General features: G+C 32.9%; 4 protein-coding genes and 1 pseudogene across 4 annotated transcripts in view; 3 read left to right on the plus strand and 2 right to left on the minus strand.

Annotated features, from left to right (window-relative positions):
• LOC109345238 overlaps window positions 1–7,680 on the plus strand; it is an 11,079-nt gene extending 3,399 nt beyond the window's left edge. The window contains exons 3-8 of the mRNA XM_019584116.1: window positions 1,666–1,806; window positions 2,313–2,447; window positions 2,770–2,877; window positions 3,513–3,785; window positions 4,096–4,421; window positions 6,541–7,680. Of these exons, the coding sequence (XP_019439661.1) occupies window positions 1,666–1,806; window positions 2,313–2,447; window positions 2,770–2,877; window positions 3,513–3,785; window positions 4,096–4,421; window positions 6,541–7,152 (1,595 nt within the window). The 3' untranslated portion in view covers window positions 7,153–7,680. The remainder of the gene's footprint in view (window positions 1–1,665; window positions 1,807–2,312; window positions 2,448–2,769; window positions 2,878–3,512; window positions 3,786–4,095; window positions 4,422–6,540) is intronic.
• LOC109345239 (26S proteasome non-ATPase regulatory subunit 14 homolog) lies at window positions 7,637–10,739 on the minus strand. The gene is made up of 6 exons (XM_019584117.1): window positions 10,450–10,739; window positions 10,156–10,333; window positions 9,970–10,051; window positions 8,387–8,563; window positions 8,104–8,271; window positions 7,637–7,942 (listed from the first exon to the last, which is right to left on the minus strand). The coding sequence occupies exons 1-6, from the start codon at window positions 10,580–10,582 to the stop codon at window positions 7,751–7,753; spliced, it is 930 nt and encodes a 309-aa protein (XP_019439662.1). The 5' UTR covers window positions 10,583–10,739; the 3' UTR covers window positions 7,637–7,750.
• On the minus strand, window positions 12,184–15,063 carry LOC109345240 (heat shock 70 kDa protein-like). The gene is made up of 2 exons (XM_019584118.1): window positions 14,488–15,063; window positions 12,184–13,571 (listed from the first exon to the last, which is right to left on the minus strand). The coding sequence occupies exons 1-2, from the start codon at window positions 14,987–14,989 to the stop codon at window positions 12,265–12,267; spliced, it is 1,809 nt and encodes a 602-aa protein (XP_019439663.1). The 5' UTR covers window positions 14,990–15,063; the 3' UTR covers window positions 12,184–12,264.
• On the plus strand, window positions 17,150–18,858 carry LOC109344798 (annotated as a pseudogene).
• Window positions 20,053–26,091, plus strand: LOC109345241 (serine/threonine-protein kinase STY8). The gene is made up of 12 exons (XM_019584119.1): window positions 20,053–20,624; window positions 21,580–21,654; window positions 21,773–21,868; window positions 22,334–22,419; window positions 22,503–22,623; window positions 22,693–22,772; window positions 23,173–23,235; window positions 23,358–23,464; window positions 23,652–23,737; window positions 24,746–24,867; window positions 25,285–25,396; window positions 25,666–26,091. Exons 1-12 carry the CDS (start codon window positions 20,301–20,303, stop codon window positions 25,771–25,773), a joined length of 1,380 nt encoding a protein of 459 aa, XP_019439664.1. The 5' UTR covers window positions 20,053–20,300; the 3' UTR covers window positions 25,774–26,091.

The following is a 27,347-nucleotide window of genomic DNA, read 5'->3' on the forward strand; positions in this document are numbered from 1 at the left end:
GAATTTTGCTCTTGATCGCCCGTGGTTTTTTTCTTCTCACACTGAGGGGTTTTTCCATGTTAAATCTTGTGTGTTATTTTCTTTATCCTTTACTTGCTTCTCTTTTGTTCTCAATTGATTCAATCCTGTGCTTCCGCATTGTGCTCTAACCTTAACAAGTATTTTGATTAGTTTGAGTCCTTAAATGTTTTAAACGTTTAAATTTAGTTTTTATTGTTAATTAGATAATGATATGGCTAATACCAATAGTGATGTTACAACACGCCCACCATGTGTACTATTAGTTGATTACATGAGTATAGTAGTATTGATAGGACTGAAATCATTATGAGAGAGTTTAGTATTACGTGACATGAACCACGGATTTGTCAAACACCCTTACGTGTCGGTGTCCGACACGTATCCGATATGGATACGCTCGGATTCGCGAAAGATACGTATCCATAAAGTATCCAAAAATTAAAAAAATAAAATAAAATAAATAAATATTAAAACACGTATTTGATTCGTTTTCAATAAAATATAAGATATAAGGATTCATTTTCAGTAAAGTATAGGATATATAGATTCGTTTCTAATAAAACAGGATAAGATAGATTCGTTTCCAATAAAACAGGATAAGATAGATTCGTTTCCAATAAAACATGATAAAATAGATTCGTTTTCATTAAAATAGGATAAAATATATTTGTTATAGAGGGCAATGATTTTAGGATAGATTCGTTTTCATTAAAATAGAAAAAGATAGATTTATTATGGAGGACAATGATTTTAAATTTTCATATTTTTTACTTTGGATATTTTGATTTACACTTATAATTTTATTATATTTTATGTGTTTTTATTATTTTATACGCGTATCCATGAACGTATTGTATCCTGTATTTTAGAAAAAATATGTGTCGACGTATCAGATACGTATCATACCCGACACACGTATCAGTATCTGTGCTTCATAGCGTGACACTAAAAAGTTAAGAGTCTCATTTTTTATTATTATTTTAGGCCCATATTATATTTTTATATTTCACTCACATTTTAGTATTGGATGATCCATTATTATACCGGAATCATTCTGATATTAACATGATATAAGTAAGTGACAGGAAAATGTCATTAGAAAAAAAAAACAAAAAAATATATTTTAATATCATTTTAGTACTAAAAAAACTAGTTACCACCCAGAAAGGGTCTAATTAGATTTTAGCTAAGGTTAGATTCTTTTAAAATTATTACTTTGACCTATTATTTACTATAAACATATTTTTAAAACTTGTGTTAACATTTTGTAAAAAAACAAAAGTTCACTTAACTTTTAAAAAAAATATTTAAAATTGAATTTATATTAAAACATCCCAATTGTCAACAAATTTATTAAAAAAATACATGATATTTTAATCAAATTATTTTATGTGTATGAAAAAAGAGAGGATATGTATCAGTATTGATTTTAATTTTAACTTCAACATTTACCATCCAGAGTGTGTGAATCAATCTGTAATGGTTGATACCACTTAACTAATTGTTTCTATTTTGGTCCCTAAAGTAGCCATCATTCAAGTGTATAACTTATGTTTGAAGTTAACCTCACTGGTGAATGAGAAGGTGGTAGAATATATAACACATTGTAATTAATTTTTAACAAGTGTGGTGTTTGTTTGGAAGGTATAATAATCAAGGAGCTCGAAGTTGATCCCAATTGTGAGGAACTGTGTCAAAGGACAGTCAAAGACACAAACAGTTATCCCGAAAATTACAGAACATGCATCGACATTTTGAGGGTCATAGGAAACTCAGCCTCCATTGGTTTGTAAAACGATCTATTCTATTTTATGTTTTTATCCATTTTATACATATTTTTTCTTCTGTGAATATTATAAATAATATACCATTTGAAATAGGTTAATATATAATATTAGAATAGCTAGAGTAAAATATTAATGTTATATATTATATTCAGATTCTTTGTTATTATGTGTATCAAATAGATGCACCAAATAAAAATATCTCGCAGATTTTCAACTCATACGTATGCTAGGACTTGTAATCGCTCAGCGCTATAATAATATATTGATAATCGATCATTCTCTAATAATATATTAATATTTGCTCAGCGCTCTAAGTGATATAGGCATAATTGGCCAAAGCCAATTATCAAATTCTCTTATTTATTATCTTCTATTTATTCTATACATTTTATTTAATTATTTGTGGGGCAATCATATAATTGTACCTCAACTAATTGTCATTTAAGAACTGGAATTATAAATGTAACTTTGATTTGACTCTTTATCCACATGCATATTCATCAGTGGCCTACACACTCCCTTTGAGAAGATTTTTGAGTAAGAAGTTTGCACGAAAAGATCAAAGTCGGACTGAGATATTGGACCTTGAAGCACCTGAAAAGAATGCTAAACCTAATAGAGAAGAAACACAATCATCAGGTGAGGTCTAAATTTTGTTGCAACTCATATTTTTTTATAGGCAAATTGATTCAATAAAAAGACGCAAGTGTCAACCCAAATACTGAGAAAAACTCAATCAGAAACGATTACGGCTAATAATATGAATAATACAAGAACTAGGATTTCATACACCAATACGAAAACTCGTAAGTAATTATACTATATTGAAACACAACCAAATCCATGAACGAATTTGGATCAAATTCATAATTAGGATATAACTATATACATATTAAGATGGATAGAATTTTGTGCAACACATTTATCTAAATTGCTGCTATGTTTGCATACATTTGTACAGAATCTGAAGCTAGAGCTTCGTCACATCCGTTATTTCCAGCCAATTATAAATGCTGTATAGATTTCATCACGTTTGTATTTCTGGTAATGCTGGTAATCTTTGGAAAAGGTATGTCTCCTTGACCATATTTTAGTTGTAGAGTCATATATAATAGAACATTAAATATGCCAACTGTACCATTCCTCTACATTTGTACATAATTTTGCAATTTTAAACTTTTACTAGATAAGAAATTCTAAAGTAATTAGAGAAAGAAATTGTTCTTTTTATATGATGCTTTTTTTATATGTGAAAATTTTATTAAATAAGGGACAAAATTACATACATAATTATAAACAAAATTACAAAACCTGGAAATTAGAACTTTTTATATGATGATGATATGCACCATGCACATTAGTTTTGTGGGTTATTATTGTCTAATAACTACAAAATCACAACACTTGAACTATATTTTTAATATTATAACTATGTATTCTCGATATAATAAAAAAACAATACAAGGTTAAAAAAAATTATTATAATAAATTGATGAAGAGATCCACAAAAGTTATATATTACTTCATCATACTAGAATGAGACAATAATGACAAAATTTTGCATTAGGGTAATACCCATTTTGAATGGTTGCACATACAAGGAGCAAATGATGAGAAAAGGTTGCATTTTTCTTTCTACCCATAATAATGTCTCCAATGCAAACATAACATGGTTTTTTTTGTTGCATGAATCAAACTACATAGGATCAACCAGATTAAACCAGATAAGGCGTAAGAAGGAGAAACACGTATGGTCAATTCAAATAATGAATGAACTTGTGAAGCGAGCTTGCATGTATGAGTTTGATGACTATGGTAGCAAACTCCATCCAGAGTTATGGGATAAAGTTGATGAAACAGCCTCTTATAGTTTTGAAATATTTGATGAAGGTGAAGATATTACTTCACCTGTTGCCAGTGCCATCCAAGAGCAGCAACCTTCTACCACCAAGGGAGAGACCCAGCAACAAAAGAAGGGTAAATGAATCAAGTTTTGAATATCATATATATAGCATGTACATTTCAACATTTGTATAAGTAATTATGACAGATAGTAGTTGTGATTATAATTATGATTCTTATATTTTGAGCATATTTTTATGTGCACGGAGATTGAATTTGACGCAACGGTAACATTGTTGCTTAATGACCATGAGTTTATGGGTTTAAATCTTAAAAATAGTTTTTTCGCTTATAGGGATAAGATTATGTACATTTACCTTCCTGACCCCACTAATTGAGAGACTCGTGCATTTTGTCGTCCTTTTATGTTTTTATGTGTACGCAGGAGATGAGAAAGATAAGGTGGAGACACCTACATTGATAGCAGCAAAGAATGGTGTTACAGAAATGGTGGAGAAAATCCTAGAATTGTTTCCGGTAGCTGTTCATGACATTGATAGTAATAAGAAAAACATAGTGCTATTGGCAGTAGAAAATAGGAAATCTCACTTATATGAGTTTCTACTAAAAAGAAAAAATCTACATATGTTCAACAAAGTGGATAATGAAGGAAACAGTGCATTGCACTTAGCAGCTAAGCTTGGAGACTATAAGCCTTGGCTCATTCCTGGCGCAGCTTTACAAATGCATTGGGAAATCAAATGGTACTTGGTAAGTGTAAATATACTAAAACTATTTGAGTTTCATATGTCTCAACTCTGGATTTTAAAACTCAAAAGAAAAAAGAAAAAAAAAACAATGTTCTTAACATTTTTTATAAACTATAAGGTGAGACACTCTTGTGTACAAGAAGGACAATTTGATAGGAATAACAAAGGGAATAGTGAAATGAAATTTAAAAGGAGAGAGAGAAATATTTAAATGCAAAACATAAATACACCAAACAGGGTCAACTTAATAGGAGCATAAATATAAGAAAGGATGGTATAAGAATTTCAAAGAAGGCAATTATATCATCTAAATAAAGAGAAAAAATTGTGTGAAAAAAATGTACACAATAATTTATATTTGAAGATTTATAAAGTGTACTTATGTCTTTTGGTGTTATTATTTATAACAAAATTTTAATTAGAATTAAATTTTTAATGTATTGTCAAGATTTATTGATTGTCTTTACATAAATAGATCTCCACACAAGTCTTTGTTCTAAATGCCAGTGTTATTAAAACTGTACTGGTTAACCGGTCAGGGTACTGGTATAATGGTACAGTGGTTCAACCAATGGTTCAGTAATTAAACCGCATGTCAGTTAAACCGGACATACCTACTTATATATATATATATATATATATATATATATATGAACTTATAACAAAAAAATTCAAATATGTAGATACTTAAATTTATAATTCATATTTATAATCTACTCAAAATTCACATAAATAAACAACTTTAAGTCTTTATAAAATTCAAAGTCTAAATTAAAAAACATATATCAATCCAAAAGTATCACTTAACAACCACAAAATATAAATAAATGACATAACTTCACAACTCACTCTATAAAACAAATAAATTTAGAATTTTAACATTTAACACCAATGAGTCAAAATGTCTTATATGAATATTATACTGTTCTACCAAATCCTATCTTCAGACAGTACTCGAAGATTACACAAATGTCACTGAGATTACACACGAATGTTAGGAACCAAAATGTGTAATCTAAGTATGCCTTGGAAGCATGTGTCTTGAAGTGTTAAGAAGGGTTGGAAAGATGGGTCATCCTTGTAATGAGTTTTTAAGTTTTTAAAAAAAAATAATATATGTGTATAAACCGACCGGTTTAGTAAAATACCGGCCGGTTCACCGGTTCTGACCGGTTTTGGTACTTGGCCGGTTCAACACCTGTACCGTACCGGTTAGGGGACTGGTTCACCGGTTTTCCGGTTGAACCGGCCGGTACGATACGGTTTTTATAACTATGCTAATACTATTGGCTATTTGGGTAAAACCCATGAGGCCTATTTGCCCACATTGATTGAGTAGGCATGGCATGGAAAATGTGTTTATGTCTATCCACACTAAAATGTTTGCTCAACATGTCATATTCGCACGCGGATATTTGAAGTAGGCAAAATGGGCAACACATGGGGATTATTAGAGAAAATATTGATTATCAAATATGAAAATGTAAATGTGTTGTTTTAAATGTGAGAAAGTGTGTTCAATTTGTTATATATGCATTTGTATATCAAATATCAGAAAGTACTATCATTTATATATATATATGTACTATTCCTTTTATATTTTGTATGTTAATTATTTACTATGCATATTTTTATTATATATATGCATTTATTGTTCTATTTATATGACTGTTTATTATGATAAATACATTTGTATATTTGTATGCAAATTATACATTTTTTTATATTTTGTATGAAGTGTATATAAATTTATATATATATTTTTAAGTTTTATTTAGGGAAGCTCATAAGTTCATCATGCTTATGTTTAGGGCGGACATAACATGATATTTCATACCCTATTTATAAACGGAAATGTCAATATCCACCTTAATTTAAGCGGACATGCGCAGAGCAGCCCTAAATAATATATATTAAGGAACTTTTAATTAGGGGAGAGGACTACTTCCCCAAATTCAATGAACTTGAGCCCATTCCTAACTCCATGTATGATCATCCCCTTCAAATTGGTTAGTAAATATTTAAGTTGGTATGTATTTAATTCAAGATTTATATTCTTGATTAATGAGTCGTGCATGGTGTAATTCACCTTTTGAGACAACAGTGATGATGGTGTGCAGTTTGTGAAAGAATCCATGCCACCACATTTCTTTCGTAGAAACAACAAGAAGAAGAAGACCCCAAGAGATATCTTCTGTGAAACTCACAAGGACCTTATAAAAGATGGTGGGGAATGGCTGAACAAAATCTCTGAATCTTGCTCCATGGTGTCAGCACTGATTGCCACAGTCGCCTTCGCTACATCATCCACCCTCCCTGGTGGAGTCCAAGAAGGGACCGGCCACCCAACCCTCGAAAAAAAGCCAGCATTCACTGTCTTTGCCATGACATCGCTCTTCGCTCTTTGCTGTTCAGTCACCTCAGTAGTTGTGTTCCTCTCTGTACTCACGTCTCGATACGAAGCACGCGATTTTGGCAAAAATCTTCCCAGGAAGCTTATTTTGGGTTTGACATCATTGTTCATGTCCATTACCTGCATGCTGTTTTCCTTCTGTGCCGGCCACTTGTTTGTGCTCAAGGATGAACTTGTATATGCAGCATTTCCTGTATATGGTGTCACATTCGTGCCAATGACACTTTTTGCATTAGCTCAATTTCCACTATACTTCGACCTTATATGGGCTACCTTCAAGAAAGTACCAACAAGTAGCTACAAAACCACTCCGTTTTAGTTTTGCTTGATAGGAATGGAGCAAAATTCTGTCAAGTAATTAACTGCAGTTATACTTCACCTGTTATGGTTAATTTTCCTGTAATCTAATACCTATCTTTCAAGACCATATTTTTAGTAAATGTAACAATTGGAACATTGCAATTGTCAGTTCATAAGAGACTACAGATCTAAATGGTGGACCAGTGCAGCCTTACCTTTGCAAGCGGATAAACCGTTTTCAGGATTTGAATCCATGGCCTCATACCCTCATGGTCACTAAGCAATAACCTTACCTTTGAGTCAAGCCCACCTTCAAGAGACTACAGATCTAGGATAGATATAACAGTATCTATCTTTATGTAATATTAAATGTTTGTTATGGTCAAGAATTTTTTTTGGTTGAGAAAACAATAAGAATAATAAAAAGATACCCAGTAATAGTGTAATACTGAGAGACACCACATAAAAGACCATATGCTGAGTTTAACTTTCTTGACCTTTTCAGCTCGTCCGAAATATGTCTTCAAATATAGTTTGAGAAGAATTGGGAAACATGAATTGTAATAAACTAGGCTCCTAATCACGTTTGAGAAATTGAAACATCAAAGATGACAACTCTAGAAGACAACAGTGTCGAGCATCATTCCGAGAGTTTGAACAATGTTGGAAGACATCAAGTTTGAGACATGCTCTTCAAGGTGCTTCTTGGCATCTTGTCTTCCAACATTTGCAATTGCGAGTTTCTCAGGAGGCAGCTCGTCTTCCTCTTGTACAGCCTTGTTGTATTTGATTGCTAAATTCAGCATTTCCTGCATTACCAAATTAATTGAGATCTATCACTATCTAATCTTAAAAGTTGTTGGGCCAAGTTTCAAATCCAAAAACCAGAATATATAAATAAATAAATCATATTGACTTTGAGTAATCAGAGAGGCACCATTCCACCTTACACACTGAATCTTTAAATTACCTGAACAGTTTGTTCATTAGTTTTGGAATGTTTATCAAAATGCTGAAGTGTTAAACCATCAGTCCATTTCTTCTTGTGAAGATTAAGCAGCATCTTCTCCTCCAGTTCATTCTTCCTGTAATTAATTGCTATGGAGTAGTAATGACGGTTCAACCCATGGATCAACGCCTAAAGTGGGCGAACAAAGATAGGTCAGAAGCAGTTAAAAAGTGCAACATATATTTGCTTCCAAAAAATAGTCACAAAATAGAAGACAGAAAGAAAACAGCTTTGAGTAACACACTTGAATAGATGGTTTATTCAGATGTCCCAGATTGGATGTTGTCTGCCTTGGTTCTTGACCAAGCATCATTGTCTGTGGATTGATCAAGCGAAAAGCATCAATCACCACTTTGCCTTTAACACTTTGTATAGGATCAACAACCACAGCCACTGCACGTTGATTCAAAGCCTCAAAACTCTGCATGACATACAAGAGAAGGTTACTCATAATAATCAGCAGCACCACGGTGACCATTCTAATAAGAACCCCAATAATACTTCATACTGATAATGCATTTAATCATTTTTTAATGAAAATAATACTAATATTGCATTTAATTCTAATATAATGCCTAGGCATATCCGGAAACCTCAATTACCAGCGATTCAAATTTCAAGTTCAGTTGGTAATAGTTGGCACTTGGCAGTGCATTCCATGATACCATTTCAATTAGGAAGAAAATGGTGTGTTTCCATTGATAATTTAGAAACTTGTGTAAAAAGAAGAAGAAGAAGAAGAAGAAGAATGCTTTTTCAGAGAACCAGAGCAAGTTTCCACACTAATAAATATTAACATTCTCAGAGCATCAGAAACAAATCTACCATTTTAAAAGAGCAAAATGACATTACCATTTCTGAAATATATCTCCGGTAGCAATTTAGTCACTGATTTAAATTATGTGTATGAATTAATCCTAGAATTTTCAAACTCATTTCATGCAACTCTTTCTGCTAAGCCGTAAGAGAGAATAATTTGCATGCAATCAACTTAGGGGAAAATAACGATGTAGTATAGGCATGTTGACTGAAGTGCAGTACAGAAGCAAAATCAGATTACAATGTTTAGTAAGGCTTATAATAGTCTCTTATGAGGAATTATGATTTAATGGTTAATATAATGAGTTGCTAAGCTGGGTACTATGTTATTCACTTTTCTTTTACGTTCAAAGAAGGAATCACAGAAGAAGAAGAAGAAGAAGAAGAAGAAGAAGAAACAGAAAAAATGAGATTTCTATTGACATCAAGAGATTCACGTAAACCTGCCAAAGAAGTAGGGTGATTAAAATCAAAAGTTCAAAACTAAAGTAGCATTTGGCAAACATATCAGAATAGTACAGAAAGACGGAAAAGAGTTCTATTCTGTGTTTGGTGTGCTATATAGACAGAACAGAATATAAAAAAACACAACATTTTGGTTCCACTGGCAGGGTGGAACCAAAGTGGACCAAACAGAGCATATTATTTCATTGATTCATCCTATATTCTGAGTAAATCACCAATTTTTCCCCCTGGAAGATTAGATAGGCCATTGAGCAGTTTAGTCCCTGATGCTCTAAAAAGATACTTTTCATCATTAAATATTCAAAAATGCTAGTCAAATTAGTCTTTTGTGAAGTGCTAACTTGAACGTCTTCTTTTCCATTCAGGGACTAACTTCATCAATGTTTTGAACATATAAGGACAAAAATCTTTGAATGTGTACCAAATGCTAACTGGAATCACATGCCACATAAATCCACTGGATTCATTCACCGGTAGAAATAGAGACAAGATATAAAAACACACGGATTGATTAAATGCACGAAGAAAGGGTTAAAAATTAACCTGCTGTGTATTAATGTCAACACCGGAGAGCCAACAGCCAAATCCAGGATGAGAGTGATACCAACCAACAACCATCTCTGGTCTGAAACACAATCAAAGTAACATGCATCAATGAACTCATTCATCAACTAAAACAAAACACAAACATGAAAAAACAAATAATCAAAACAAAAATTGAAAAAAAACCTTCCAGTCTGTTTGAGCATATCAAGCATATTAGTCTGGAAAACATGATCAACAGCTTCAACACTAACACCAGTACCACTCTGTGGCATGGCAAACACATCAACAACACGAACAGTATACTCATCTACGAACTCCCCCAACATCAAACCCATCACTTCCATGGGTACCCCAGCCCTTCCTATCAAATCAAATCAAAGGATTTCAACATCAAAAAAACCCTAATTTTGAAATCGAATTTAACGAAAAAAGGAAACCCCATGATTTAATTGAGTTAAAAATGGAATCTTTGGTTACCGTGCTTAAGCATTTTGAGGAGAGCGAGGGAAGAAATGTAGACTTGTTCGGAGGAATCGAGGGTTGGTGAATCTGAGGGTGGGTGCCCTAACGCTCCTCCTGCACCTGCAAACATTCGTTGTAGTCTTTCCATGTCTTTTTTGTCTCTGTAATCAAATCAAATCTCTACTATAATGAGATCTTGTTTCTTTTGTTTTTTTGGATTTGAGATTTCAAGTGGTTTCGGTAGGAACTGAAGTTGAAGTTGAGACTGAACCCTACCCAAGGAATATCAATATAAATTTGATGTTCTCTCAACTTTTTAATCTAAATTGAATACAAATTAAGTTGGATTTAATATATATAAACATATATTTAGTGTTTTTTTACATTATCAAATTATTTATCATTTATATGTTAAAAAAATGTAAATTAATAGTGAATAATTTATTAATAGTGTAAAAAACTTGACGTTGACAAATATTTTAAACTCAATTAATTTATGATTTTGTATTATATAAATCTTGCCTATTATAATAATGTGAGAAAATAGCAACAATTTATTTTATAATCTAAGTTATTTTTTTTATGGATAAATATTAGTTTGTTAGTATTTATTGTGTGTGAGACTATTAGGGTGACCTAATAGTAGGGTGGGAGTAATGGCTTTGGTTGTGGCAACAACAATGATGTTATGTTGATGGTGGTGAAATAATGTGGCCATATAATTATAAAAGTGATATTCACAACCATGTAATTGTGGTAACATTATCTGAGTATGATTGAGGTGATATTTCATTATGATATTTGGCTTCGATAGACAAAGGACTCAGGTTGAGTCTCGTCTATTGAAGCCTATAGTAGAAAAGGCATATACACTCTCATATCCCCTTGTTGTGATTGCTAGGGAAAGATGGGTGAGACCCGCACCCTCTTAGGAAGACTAGGCCACACCTTTTGCCTGATCTGGACCTTGACGGATGGTGTATGACCAAGACTTCAAGTTGAAAGTACATAGTTATATGGTTCCCTCGTTTAGCTTAAGTATTCTACATTACCTAATAGGTTCATCATAAAATAAATATTTTAATAATAATGGAGAAACTCACGAAGCTTATAGAATCGGGTACTATGAACCACATACAATTTAACTAGTAGATGATCTCCATCAGCAAGATGCATGTGGCTTAGACCAACCTCTTGTGATAAGGACGTTTGGTGAAATTGTGCCTTGTGGTGGTGTTAAGGTGAAATATACAGCCTTACATTTTGTCCAAAACTTTTCTTTGTGAAAATCTCCAATAGAGGCCATTGTTACCAACCCTGCTAGTGTTCTATTGAGCTCTTTTTGGACTCTAATTGGATCTTTGTTTCACTCTAGTCTAAGTGAAGTGAGTGGGTGGAAGAGTTCAATTGCATTTCAGCTCAAATGAGAGAGACCTATTTATACTGCAGGTTATGCTTCTATGACAAAGGAAACTTTTTTGATATTAGCCTCAATAATTCGTGACTATGACAAACTCCCAAAATTTCTAATGTTGCCACAACAATTATACAAATTTATTATAAAGTTTGAGTACAAAAAACATTTTTGAATAACTAATAAGAACTTATAACAGTCATCCATTATATTTTATATTATATCAAAGTTTAACTTCCAAGCATACCAGTTTATTCCTATACTCATAAACTGAGAGAAACCCATTAACAAACACATTCCAAATACTTGCTCAAGTACCTAAGGTCTAACTATTTTATAGAGTTCAGCTCCTGTTTCATTTGATATTGCTTCGCACTCGGTAAACTTATTCTTCAATATCTTATCTAGAATTATGATTACAGAAGCTGCAAATCCCTTTCCAGCTCCTGTTTCTTGTACTCAAATTCATCAGCTTCAGCCAACTGGTTTGTATCAATCCATTCTATGGTCTCCTCCACTTCCTCCTCAAGCTTCTTTAACTTACCCCTCATTTCATAAGCATATTTCTCAAGCAAGTTCTTTGCATTAACCTTCTTCATAAACTCCTCATCCTCTTTCTTATGCATCTTTCCATCTCTCACCATTCTCCTAATCTCCTCCGGGCTCAACCTCCCCTTCTTGTTAGTGATAGTGATCTTCGACTTCGACTTCTTGGTCTTATCCTCTGCAGTTACCTCAAGAATACCATCAACATCGATATCGAAACTAACATCGATCTCTGGGACTCCCCTCGGTGCCAAGGGGAAGCCAGAGAGCTTAAACTTTCCAAGAAAGATGTTATCCTCTGTCATAGCTTGATCTCCTTCATATACCTTGACCAACACGCTAGACTGATTATCAGTGCTGGTAGAAAAAACCCTCTTCTTCTTGGTTGGAATTATTGTATTCTTCGGAATCACCACAGACATGAAACCCCCATCACTCTCAACACCAACACTAAGTGGCATTACATCAAGCAGCAACAAATCATCCAATTTCTTGTCTCCTTCACCACTCAAAATAGCAGCCTGCACAGCCGCGCCGTACGCGACAGCCTCATCAGGGTTGATGCTCTTGCAAAGTTCTTTACCATTGACATTGAAAAAGTCCTTCAAAAGTTGCTGAACTTTTGGAATTCTAGTTGATCCACCAACAAGAACATACTCATGCACTTGGCTTTTATGAACATTAGCCTCAACCAAACACTTCTCCACAATCTCCATACACTTTGCAAACAAATCTTTGTTCAACTCCTCAAAAGCAGCTCTTGTAACAAGAGCATGTAGATCAATATCTCCAGCTAAAGAATCAATCTCAATGATGGCTTGTGAAGTTGAAGAAAGAAGCCTCTTAGCTTTCTCACAAGCTGACCTTAACTTTCCAAGAGCTCTAGCATTTCCACTAATATCTATCTTGTGCTTCATGTTAAATACATTAACAAAATGATGAACCATTTTGTTAACAAAGTCTACACCACCTAAATGGGTATCTCCTAAAGTGGCCTTAACCTTAAACATGCCTTCATCAATGGTAACCAAGGAAACATCAAAAGTACCACCACCAAGATCAAACACCAACACGTTCTGTTCACCTTTTCTGCAACTTTTCTTGTCTAACCCATAAGCAATAGCAGCTGCAGTGGGCTCGTTGATGATCCTCAACACGTTGAAGCCTGCAATGACCCCTGCATCACAGACAAATTCACAATATAAATTTGCTGAGAATTTTGTTTGAATCAACAAAGATATTTTCAATAACAAACAAGAATAAAAGTTGATTTAGTAATAAAATTTTCAAGTTAGAAGTCAATTATCTTTCAATAACTAGTAACTTACTAACTAATATAATATATATAATCTTTTATTTAGTATTTGGAAAAATTATATGAAAGTTGTAGGAGATAACAGAGGTTTTTAACTAATTTACAAATCTCCCACTAGCTAGTTTTGTGAATGTAAATGAGTGTGCATGGACTTGGACGAATGGTCCTGGATAAATCCAAGGTATTAATCATGTATTGGTTAACTCTAATTATAAAAATGGTTTAAATGGGTTTTTATTTCCTCTAAATATAAGAAAAAATAAATTTAGTCATCCAAATATAGCTAAAAATAAATTTATAATCTCTACTTTAGTTGACTGTCTTGATTTTAGTTATTATCAATATATCAAGAGTCACATCATTTATTAATATGTTATAAAAATCAAAACAAAAAAATAAATAATTATAATAAACTATTAACCAAAATAAATGTTGGATAAGTAAGGTTAAAAGACACATTTAAGTCTAAACTTATTCAAAGTGTATCATGTAATAATTTCACCTACAAAAATGTAATAATTTCACATTTTTATGGGTCAATGGTCATAATGTTAGTATGAAAAAAAAGTGTGTATATATATATTTTAATGGAAATTTCAATCTAATTAAAAATTATCATGTAATTAAAAAGAATAATTATAAAAATATAAAATAATTTTTGTATATTACTTATTAAAATAGGATTAATACGAGACATAAAAACTAAAACTTTTTGAAATAAGTGATTTTTATTATAATTTCCACATGGATTAAAAAGTGAACATTACATGCTCCTTGCCTGCATCCTTAGTGGCTTGTCTCTGTGAGTTGTTGAAGTAAGCAGGGACAGTGATGACAGCACATTTCACTGCATGACCCAGATATTGTTCTGCAACCTCTTTCATCTTAGACAGTACCATAGAAGATATCTCTTCACCTGAAATTTGTTTCTCTTCACCTTTATAACTTACAACAATCACGGGCTTCTCTTTGTTGGGTCCAGAAGGGACAACCTTAAATGGCCACAGCTTCATGTCTTGTTGAACTGATTGGTCTTGGAACCGAAGACCAATCAAACGTTTCACATCGAAAATGGTGTTGTGTGGGTTCATGGTTACTTGGTTTCTTGCTGCATCACCAACTAACCTTTGGGCATTGGTGAAAGAGACTATAGAAGGGGTGGTGCGGTGACCTTGGTCATTTGGAATGATCTCAACATGGTTGTGTTGCCACACAGCCACACAAGTGTTGGTTGTGCCTAGGTCAATGCCTATGGCTTTGTTTTCTTCATTGCTTGTCATGGTGGCAAAGGTTAAAGCTTAAAACACTGAGATTTGAGAATTGTGAGTGAGTGTGTCACCAAATGAAAATGTGAAAGTGGGTTTTGAACAAGTAGTAAGGTACTCTATCTATTTATGGGCACATATAAGATCAATGTTGAGGTAGCAGGAAGTAGAGAATTGTTTTTTCAAAGTTTGGGGAACATGCGTGGAAAGACGAAAGAGTGAAGAAAATTTGGGGGATGATGTTGGGAAAGAGAACATTTGGTGTTTTCCACGTACATGCATGTATGAAGCTAGAAAGACTGTTGATATTATTATATTTCGTGATTAAAGTTTATTTGGATCGAGTTTGTGTATATTTACTGTTGTTTAAGCTTACTATAGAGTGATAAAAATAAGTTGAGATATATCTTGAGTTTAACTGGTATATTTTTACTTTCTCATTGCTTCAATCTATTTTAGAGCAGTTTTTTCTCCCTTTTCCACACTCATTTTAACACATACTTTGTGTACAAAAAAAAAAACAAAGGAAACAATGATATGGTAAGACACTTTTATCCTTTTATATATAATATAATAACACTTTTATCATTGAAAATACATATAAAATCAAATATTTGTCTATTAATTAATGGGGAGATCATTGTTCATACTTTATAGTGGTTAATTAAAATACTTTTGTTTTGGAAATGAGTAAAAATGTAGGTGGAAAGAACGTGAGAATTGTTTGTAAAGATTGTTACTATAAATTATAATGAGTATAAAATTTATACACTAGTATAAAGATTTATACATATACACGGTCAGTGTATACATTTTTTTCTCAATCATATTATATTATATGTCAGTGTAAAGATTTATATACAGACACTACATATTATCTAAAAAGTCAATACTAATTAATTATTAATAGTAAATAATAGAATGATAATGTTTAAAATTTATGTACTTTGTCAACGAATATATATTTTTCTGTTTTAATATTTAGGGGATGTCCATCGACCTTTGCTGTTCCATACTGCACCCTAAGTTCTAACTTCCACAATTTTGTAATCGTCTCTCTTGTTACTCTGTGCACATCTCATTTTGTTGAACATTATGCAAATGAAGTTTAGAATTGGAATATGAGAAAAAATAAATAAATATTTGTTGTCTCAAATTATTTTAAATATTGTTCTATATTAATCAAAATATATTATATTAAACGAAAAATAAAAAAATATTTTTAATTTTTGCTTTATTGTTATTAGTAATTAATATATGCTTGTTTGAAGAGAAATAAGATTGTAATTTTTTTAAATTATTTAATAAAAATAAATAAATAAAACATCGTTTTTTGTCAGCTATCAACATCTAATATCTAAACCCCTCAATTTTTATTTGAAATCATAGAAATGAAATAGAAGTCTTGCACCACCCTTGCTCTATCAATCTATTCATTGTGTATATTTCATTCCTTTAATTTTCTAACAACATATCAGTTTTCTTATTTTAGTTTCTTTATTTAGCTACCACTTTTATTATACTAGTATTGTTGAAAATATAATCAGCAACCAACAAAGTTATTATTTCCTCATAACTGCTTCCAAAATTGAAATAAATTTTTTAGTTGCGAAAGTATCCCTCTCACATTTGTACAAATAAATTTGTAGGATTAAACAAAAAATGCATGATTTTTCATTGGTTTGATGAGCTAATATAAGATATCACAAGTTTATCATGTGGCTTATATTATCATGTTTCCTTTGAAGGAATTGAGTTAGAAACAAATAAAAAAGAGAGTAAATAACCATTGACAACAACTAAAATGCAGAAGACACGCATAAATGTGCCTAAAAAAGTAACTATGTAAGTATAGGAACCTAAACTTTCTCCATAGCCAAACCTACACTCATTTATCTTTACATCTTTTATGTACCAATCTCTTTAGTTTTTTATCAAGTTTAAAACCTTAAAAAATAAAAACGTTACAATAGACATATTGTTATTACTTAGTCTAATATTAAAAATATTTACTGAAAACATTTAAAAAATAATAGCATATCACATAGCATAAACACCGACACAATAAAAAATTAATTTCAAATGAGTTTTGGAACAATCGGTTATTAATATGTTTGTTATTCTAGTCAAACTCAAAAACGCTTTCCTTTTAGAACAAGAGAAAGAGAACAAGAACAAAACAACAATCCATGTTTTTCTTCAACCTTCTGTGTCCTTTCCACAAACCCACCTAATTCCATTCTCTCACTTAACAAACTACAAAACTAATAAAAACCTGAACTTTCCATGTCTTTCTTCTTCTTCACATAACAAATGTTATTCAACATCATAATAAAAAAAAACCATTTTTTTCAACACTTTCTTCTACCCTTTTACACTGACTATGGAAAACCCAACTTCAATAAGAACCTCTGGTTCTCTCTATGCTACTCTTGCCAACTCAATCCAAGCTTTGGGTCGTGGCTTTGATGTCACGTCAGATATTAGGCTTCTCTATTGCAAAGGGGCACCAGGATCTAGACTTGTTCACCTTGATGAGGATCACACCATGGATCTTGAGATTGAGGTTTCACATGGTGTTGTTGTTCCTAATGTCTCTGTGGACATTGATTGCTCCCTTGGGAAGAGTAGTGTAAAGAATATCCCAATGTGTAGTTTCTTTGAGGTGATTGTTTTGATTCACTCCTTTTTGTTTGTTTTCTAGATTTTGATTTGTGTAAGAATATATACTGCGATAAATGAAGGATATGCAATTATGCATTATTTAATGACTGATGAAAACCCGGTTAAGCAGTTTTGGTGGCCTTACTTAATGACTGAACTTCACAGATGGCAAAATATTTCAATGAGGGTCAGGCATAGCCGGACATATTCCACTTGGAAGCTTCAATTCCATGTTCAATTTTACAGGCTCCTGGATGGTTGATGCAGCAGGAACCAAATCCCTTGCTATGGTTGGATATTTCATTCCACTTGTCCAAGTTAAACTAACCAAGTTAAATTTTGTCTTTATTGAAGAAGTCAAGCGTGCTGTTCCTTTGGGATCCATCATCCTTGGCAAGGTAAACTATGATATTACTGTTTTCTGTGAATAATATTTGGTTAACTCTTGCTAGTGGTTTTCGCTTGATATGGCTAAACATAGAAGTTTCTACTTGGTAGATTTTATGCCATACACACAGACCCTTCATTTGCAGCATTTAGTCTCCCTCCCGAAAAACCTTCAGCCTCACTGGGACACACACATGGCCATAGGTGCACCTAAATGGCAAGGTCCCGAGGAGCAAGACAGTCGTCGGTTTGAGCTGATTAAATGGAAGAACTTCTCCCATGTAAGCACTGCACCAATTGAGTACACCGAAACCAGCATTGGAGACCTCTCTGGTGTTCACATTGTCACTGGGGCTCAGCTTGGTGTCTGGGACTTTGGTGCTAAAAATGTTTACACCTGAAGCTGCTTTTTTCCAAGGTACCTGGATGTACAATAAGACGATCAGTGTGGGATCATAATCCTTCCACTCCTTCTGCTACGCAGCAATCAGATGGCGCTTCGTCACATCGACAAAGAAAACCTCCAAAGATAAAAAGGAAGATTGTTCAATCCACAGTGGAAAACTGGCAAGAATTGTGGACTAGACAGAAATGTCAAAAGGACCTCAGGATATTCCTGGTCACTGGTTAGTTACAGGGGCTAAGCTTGGAGTAGAAAAAGGGAAAATTCTACTTAGAATAAAGTACTCTTTGCTTAACTACTGATTGATATTTTCCCTTTTTTCATGTTATTTTTTTTCCTTCTACATTAGAAACAAATAGTCAAGCATTCTTTGTACAGGGAATCTTTGAGTTCTTTTATGATGTAGATTTTGCTTATTAGTTATTTTAGTTGCAACCTTCATTTTATATTTCATTAATTTTGAGTCAATTTTGTTTAAATGGACTCTGTAACTTTTTTTATATCTTCTCCATATTTCTGAATAATTTAACCTATTCAACTAAAATTCTACTTTAAATCTATAACCCATGAATGGTTCTTCAATGAACCCCTCATGAAGAACACATCTTGAGGAAGCATGAACACTTCAATTTTCTTGAAGCATTCAACATTGATATTTTCCAATACTTTATCAATATGTATTCATGAAATATCAAAATTACTTTCCGATACTTTCTGAATATTCTCATAATAGATAATTATAATATAAATTTGTTAATCACTATATATATATATATATATTAAATCACTTTTTAGTTTTTTTTAGCACATCACTTGCAAGGAAAAGTTTACCTTTTTGGTTTCCTTAGGGTAATGATTGATAACAAAAGTGATAAAAAGAATCAAATTTACTTACATAATCTCCCCCATGTGAAAATCTAGAAATGAAACTATAGAAGGCCGACATTGATCAAATTTCATGCCCCACAACAATTTTTCCACCGAATGTACAACCATTTTGGTTGTTCTCATGAATCACTTTTCAACTTGGAGACCTCACTTTATATGCTATTTTTGCACCTTAACATTTGTACTTATATGATGTATTTGCCTCCAAAATTTATAGGTGTGTGTTACAAGTTGTGGGTGGGTTGAAGGTAGTGACAAGTGGTACAAGGGCTAAAAGCAAAGTGAATTTTTTTAATATAATATAAAAAATATATTAATGTGTTACGTGTAGCAATTCTTATGCTTGTGTGCAGCACGGGTTGAGCAATTATAAAAGAATGTAATATATGTATATGATTAATGTAAATATTTATATAAAGTCAATATATTATTTATTAGTATTATTTTCTTTAAAGAATTAATAATATTGAATAATAAATTAATAGTGTATACAACTTTTATACTATGATTAAACATTTTTTTTTCTCTTACTAAAATCAAAATGCTGCCCCAATTTTGTAAGATTTAAAAAAAATTATGAGGAGAGACAATAAGAATATTAATGATATTTATGGTAAAGTATAAAAAGGTAAGGTAGATCATGAGATTCATTAAGAATAAAAGTAGTTAAACAATTTCTTCAACCTTACCAGCCAGCTTTCTTCCTTGTTCTTTCCGACACCTTGGTGTCACACTTGAGCAGACACGTCACGCGCATAGCTTAACGCGTAGACGCCACCTTTTCCTCACATTTTCTAAACTTCAAACTTTACAACATTGTCAATTACAATCACAGGTCAACAAACATTTTCATCTTCGATAAACTCAAAAACAAATCTCAACCCATTTTTTATTCTTCATAATTCTCCACTACCCATTATTCAAAATCCATTTTTTCGATCTTCACTTTCCCGAAATTGTCTCGGGTATTTCACTATTTTTGCAATGGAATCGAAAAACCCTACGAGATTTACGTTAGGGAAGCAATCATCTTTGGCTCCGGAGCGCCATGGTGAAGAATCAGGGTCCCATAAAGATGGTGAGAGCGTGGAAGGTGTTGATTCGGGAGTGAGGTTAATGTATTCTGCAAATGAAGGAGATCTTGATGGTATACGTGAGGTTTTAGAATCTGGTGTTAGTGTGAATTTCAGGGATATTGATTATCGTACGGCTCTTCATATTGCTGCATGTCAGGGTTTAACTGATGTTGTTGCTTTGTTGCTCGAGAAAGGTGCTGAGGTTGACCCTAAAGATCGATGGGGTAGCACGGTAATTTCAATGCTCTGTTCTGTTTTCAGAATCCATGACTTAGTTTTGTGGCCTAATTGATTTGCGTGTTTTAATTAATACTTTATGCAAATTGGGTAGTTTGGTAGAACAAGTAGTGTGCATTGAACATATATTTAGGAGAGATGAGGTTGTTTTGATTGGTGAATGAACACACTAGACATGATAAGATCATATATTTAGGAGAGATGAAGTTGCTGTGTTGGATGAATAAACACACTAGACATGATAACATTAGGAATGAGTGCATCAAAGCGAAAGACGGGTATCACGAATTGTAGAAAAGATCCTACCTTTGTACTTTGGGCATGTGTGGGGAAAAAACATTAGAAGCCTAAGTAAGGAGAGTAGATCAGGTGTAGGGTAGACCAACCACTGGAGGTACAAGTAGACTGAGAAAAACTATTGGCGGAATCATTAAGAAGGGCTTAGATGCTAATGGTTTGTTTATAGGCATGATTTATATAGAACATTATGGCATTGTTTTATCCATGTAACTAACCCCACCTAGTAGAAAAAAACTTAGTTGTTATTGTTGTTGTTGTTATCGTAGTGGTTTTGTATGCTTTTAAAAAAGAAATGCTTCTCGTATAATGGGACATAGACATCAAGAGGATTATAAATAATAAGGAAATGAGAAAATATGATTGATCTCTTGTTGTGAACTATATTAGGTTTCTTGCTATTTGAAGTCTCAATCATCATTGTCCTTTTCCTTTTCCTTTGTTTCACTCTCAATGAAGTGATGAGCAGATTCAGGCTGTATCACATTTTTACTGAACTTTTTTGTAGTCTTGACTTTCTGCTTCTCTCTGTTCCTCTGGCTGTAGTGTAACAACTGCTCTAGTGTCTTCTATATGGACTGCCTTTGAAAATAAACTACCACTCTTATATATGTAGTGATTAGACTGATATTAATCTCATGTCTCTAAAACAGCCACTTGCAGATGCTATATACTATAAAAAGAATGATGTGATCAAACTACTGGAGAAGCATGGAGCAAAGCCTCTGGTGCGTGTGAATTTAAGACTGTGAAATTATGATGATTAGTACTTACTTATCATGGCATATTAGTTTTAACTTAATATTGTGCTGATGGTTGCCAATAGTTATGATTATACTGTTTCAGATGGCCCCTATGCACGTAAACCATGCACGTGAAGTCCCAGAATATGAAATCGACCCTAAAGAGCTTGATTTCACCAACAGTGTGGAGATCACAAAGGTAAAAATGTTGTCATGACTTATTTTTCTTTTTCGACAGTCAATTTAGTCTGTCACCAGATTATTTTAGTCAGGAACCTTGAGGAACTAATAAGACTTTCTGTTATCGCATCAATTTTATTGTCCAGTTTTGTAACACTTTTTTATTTGTATGAGTACTTTATTATTTTCCCATTAATTATAATAAGGTTTGCAGCTAACTATTTTTGTTAGATTTTAATAGCTATAAGCTGCACTATACAATAGTGAATGCTTATGATAAATTTTTTATGCCCGTGTGATTGTGGGGAAACCAGCTAATTCCTCTTTCTTAATGGATTTGACGGCTGTTAAGTATCTTGTTACAGCTTGCTGAGTCACTACAAAAGAAGTTGTGGGTCTAGATAATAACCTAAGATTGTGATTCATCTTCAATGTCATTGCATGTAAATGCTTCTTACATATTATAATCTTGTGTTAATGGCAGGGAACTTTCTGTAGCGCATTCTGGCGTGGGACAGAGGTTGCAGTAAAAAAGCTTAAGGAGAATGTGCTTACTAATGAGGAGAGAGTGTGAGTTGCTTATAAACCTGGAGCGAAGATTTTTTTAGTTCTCTTATTTATTTCTCATAATTAGTTTGCTTGGCTTTTCACAGGAAATCCTTTAGAGATGAGCTTGCTCTATTCCAGAAGATTCGACATCCAAACGTAGTCCAATTTCTGGGTGCTGTGACCCAGAGTAGTCCAATGATGATTGTGACAGAATATCTTCCCAAGGTATTTTCCCCTGCAATTGCTTGTAACATTATCGTTTCTTATTCTTACTTCCCCATATGTATCGTGCAGGGAGATCTTCGTGCTTTCTTGAAAAGAAAAGGAGCTCTGAAACCATTAACAGCAGTGAGATTTGCACTCGATATTGCTAGGTATTTGGCATTCTCATCCTTGATTTTATTTTATTCTTCTGTTCATATTAAGTCTTGAAATCGGCTCTCTCCATTCTGTTTTGAGGGACGGGGGTAGTGGTATTATGTCATTTGAATTTGATTGGTGCTTACATTTTCTATCTTAGAAGTGTTACGGGTCTCATGGATTTAACATTTTTCATGGATTTAACATTTTTCATGGACTTGTACATGCTGGAGAAAAAACCATGTTAACTGTCTAATGCATAATTTCTCAAATTTCATTTTATTTGGGTTGTGTTTGGACGAAACATTTCTTGTGTCATGGTAAATAGGTAATGATGTCTCCTACTCCTCTTTATGTTTTTTTGGTCTGTTAAAATTGTTACTTGATGCCATTTTTTAATTTGAAATTATGCAGGGGTGTGGGTTATTTGCATGAAAATAAGCCATCACCTATTATTCACCGTGATCTTGAGCCTTCGTAAGTTTCTTTATTTAATTCTTTTTATTCCTCTATTCTTTTATGTGATGTCCATGTGTCCAGTTTTACATTCTGATGCAATCTACACTTTTTATCAATGTTGCTTATGAGTAAGCTCACAGTAATATACTGCGCGATGATACCGGGCACCTAAAAGTTGCAGATCTTGGGGTTAGCAAGTTGCTAGCAGTTAAAGAAGACAGGCCTCTAACTTGCCAAGATACTTCTTGTGGGTGCTTCTTTTCTTCAGATTTGTCATTGATGCACACTTGAAATATCTAAATATCTGAAATGCTACTTTTCTTATTCATAGGACATAGGAGATTACTGTGATATTTTTTCATGTAGTGGACATTGGCATTCCACTTCATGGACTGATTTTCTGAAACCGGGAAATTTGTTATTTTTGTCTGCAGGCCGCTATGTGGCTCCTGAGGTTTTCAAACAAGAAGAATATGACACGAAAGTGGATGTTTTCTCCTTTGCGCTAATTCTGCAAGAGGTAAATATTTCATCCTTTAATGGAAGGCTACTATATGCTATAACAGTATATGGCTGCGCTAATTTTGCGAACTATTGTTTACTATTATTCAATGAGTGATAAGAGTTTCATCATCCTACTAACAACTTATGTACTTGGTTTTCCAACTGATCTAGTCTGATGGATGCTTCTGAGCAATGAGCATGTCATTATAATTTGGCATTGTGTTTTTGGCTTCTGTTTGTGCCAAATATGAAATTCCAAATAAAGTACATACTTCTAGAGAAATGAAAATCATATTGTCATAAGAAATCATTGCTTGTTGGCCACATATAGGAATATTATCGATCTTGTTTGATCATAGATCGTCATTATGCAGGTCCACTTTATAGATTGAATGATATGCTTATCTCTTAATCGATTGTGTGTTTTGTTTTTCTCTCACTTAAAATGCTTTTACATGGTACTTTGGGTGTCTGAAGAGGTATCGAAAAACATTTTAAAAGTATCGGAAGAGCATCCTGTTAGTATCCAAATTACAATATATTTAAAAAATAATAATTTTGATGCTTCGTGGATACATATCGGTGAAGTATCGGTATCAAATATGTATACATGATGGATATTGAAGCATATGTGCTCAACTGAGGTGAACTCAACTCACTGTATAACCTTACCAGCATGAGCATCAAGGGAGGTAATTCTCTATAAATGAGGGGAACTCAACTCACCGTATAACTCGGGGATCTGCCATATCACCGCTCCATATGATTCACCGTTACAGTAGACAGATGAAACAATTAAGGATTTCGATATCAATGGTTGTCAATGAATATATTTATGGTAGAGTATTAGGCGGTCTTTTATTCCATGTAGCTGACCTCACCCAGTACGAATAAGGCTTGAATGTTTTTTTTTTCTGACCATAATTGTTGGTGTTATGGGATAAATTGTTTAGTTTTTCTTGTGAATACTTCTATCTTAAGTGGCCGTCTTCGGTAGTGATATTTCTTAAGTACTATGCCGCAGATGATTGAAGGCTGCCCACCGTTTTCTGCAAAGAAAGATGAGGAGGTTCCTAAGGCATATGCTGCAAAGGAGCGTCCACCTTTTCGAGCTCCATCCAAGCGATATGCCAATGGACTTAAAGAGTAAGACTTCTATGTTTCTTGGTGGTTTTTCCTGTCTGGTGATTTGTTTTTATTTGGATAGAGTAACAGAATATTAAACTATTTTGTCATCTAAAGTAATAAGTTGTCTGCTAATGTTTGAGACTTTTTCCATCTTATTTGAATTTTTTTAAATATGTCGACCCCTGTTAACATTTTATCTTACAATTCAAGTCAAGGTAACTTTAATTAAGCCAATCCGCAACTTGGCATGCATGAATCATGGTACTATTATGTTTATTTCATAGTATTTTTGCCACCTGATTGTCCTAATATGAAATTGCAAATTGAAAAAAATGATTTAACATAATTTCTCTACCAACATTTGGTTTTTATCCTTTGATAATTATCTTTGTTACAGTACATTTTACTGATACTTCTAATGGTATCCGCTAACAGATTGATCGAAGAGTGCTGGAATGAGAATCCAGAAAAGAGACCAACATTTAGGCAAATCATAACAAGGCTGGAATCCATCAACAACACTATTGGTTACAAAAGACGTTGGAAGGTAATCACCTCTCACATTACCCCAACATCGCATTTGTGTTTTGCATATGCATGTCAAAAGTTTGTACACTGGGGTGCATGTGTAATCTCAACTTATAAATAACGCTATATTTTATAAATCAAAGTAACTATGAAATGAGATATAAACTGTCCAGAAATGTTTCTGTAAGTTTATAAACCATGTGAGTTAATAGAATTGAACATGTCCAATGCAACATGTTTCTGTAACACTGAATGTTTCTTGTCTCTGGTTGCATGCAACATGTGCAGGTTAGATCATTCAAATGCTTCCAGAATCTGGAAGCCTTATTAAAGAGGGATCATTCGAAACTAAGCAGCCGGGGCAGCTCATCTCGCTCTGCCTCCAGCCGTATATGACGGAGGACATTGGGGTTGTCATGTAACTTAAATATCGGCGTAAAGGTTAGAGATAGCAAGCAGATATGGCTTCTGGAGCTCGATGCGTCGCAAGGTTGTCTTGTGTGTATTCCCACATTCATGATTGTGTTTTTGGCTTTCAACTTTCAATATTCTTTATAGTACTAAACGATTTAATTCCAAGTACATCATACCAGGCTATGGAATTGCACTTAACATTGGCACATGTTCTAGAAATTTGCTTCTTGTCATGTACATTATTTATGTATTATTATGTAGCAAGACTTCTATGATTGTTGTACAATACAAGTTAATTCACATGTAGGAGTTTTATGTTTTATAAGAATATAGCATGATGTATTATGTTACAAAACCATAAGAGTACGAACTTGATGTGTTGCAAATAAACTCAAAAGATTTTTTTTCGTGAGAAAAACGAATACTATAATAAGGAGGAAAAGGAATGCTCAATTCATGTATAAGAGGGGACTCAAAAAACACCTAAAGAAATGGCTAAGTGATCTTTAATCTATTGAATATCATAGAGTTGAATCTCTATTTTAGAATTAAACTATATCCAAAGTCTTGAATCAAATCATTCACATATAGATAGCTAAAAGGCTCCATTAAAAAGACATCATTATTTCTCATTAAGTAAATTAACCCCATTATTGTTATGATAGAGAGCATGAGAGTCAAAAAAATTAGTAAGTGGGGTGAAAATTAAATACATGTTTTAACCATTAAAAACACAATCGTATAGTAATTCCAAAGGATGGCAAATATATCATATCATATAAATAATATATATTAAGGTGTGAGAGATGAAGGAAAAAATTCACTATATTATCATCATGCTCATTTCTAATCCAGTCCACATGGAATATAAAATACACTATCTGAACAATATAAGATAGATCAATAAGATAACCCTATTCTATTCTAATGGTTCACAATACTCTAAATTATGACAATATATAAATAAAAAATTATATTTCTTCTATCTTATCCTTTTTATATATTAGAGGAGTCCTTAATTAAATTACTATTTAACTTCAGTGTTAAAAGCATTCACACAAATTTCCCCAGCAAACCCCCCTTTTTAAAAGAGGACTGCAATATAAGATACAATCTTCATCTCCCACACAATAAATTTTACCTGTCATGTAATGCATAAAAAAGATTGTTAATTAAAAAGAATGAAAACAAAAGTTAAATAATGCAAATTGAAAAGAAGGAGAAAAATACTTACCAAATGAACTAACCATTAGAAAGAAGCAAAAGAAAGAGATTAAGGCATAAACAAATTTGAGAACTTTAGCCATAGTTTTTAACATCTATAACAACAAATGGGTTTATATAATGTGAAGAAAAAGTGTACTCTATATAAGTTAACTCAACATTCTTTTTAAAAATTATTTGGTTTTGTAAGATACCTTTTACGAATATTAAAATCATTGTCATAGTATCTTTAATATATTAAGGGGACATGTTTGTGTTAGAAAATGATTAAAAATTAACAAATAACGAGAACATTTCTCCAATTACATATTCTCACGTAAAGTTTTATACCA

The sequence above is a fragment of the Lupinus angustifolius genome, chromosome LG04 (assembly GCF_001865875.1).
Source record: "Lupinus angustifolius cultivar Tanjil chromosome LG04, LupAngTanjil_v1.0, whole genome shotgun sequence".
Classification (NCBI taxonomy): domain Eukaryota; kingdom Viridiplantae; phylum Streptophyta; class Magnoliopsida; order Fabales; family Fabaceae; genus Lupinus; species Lupinus angustifolius.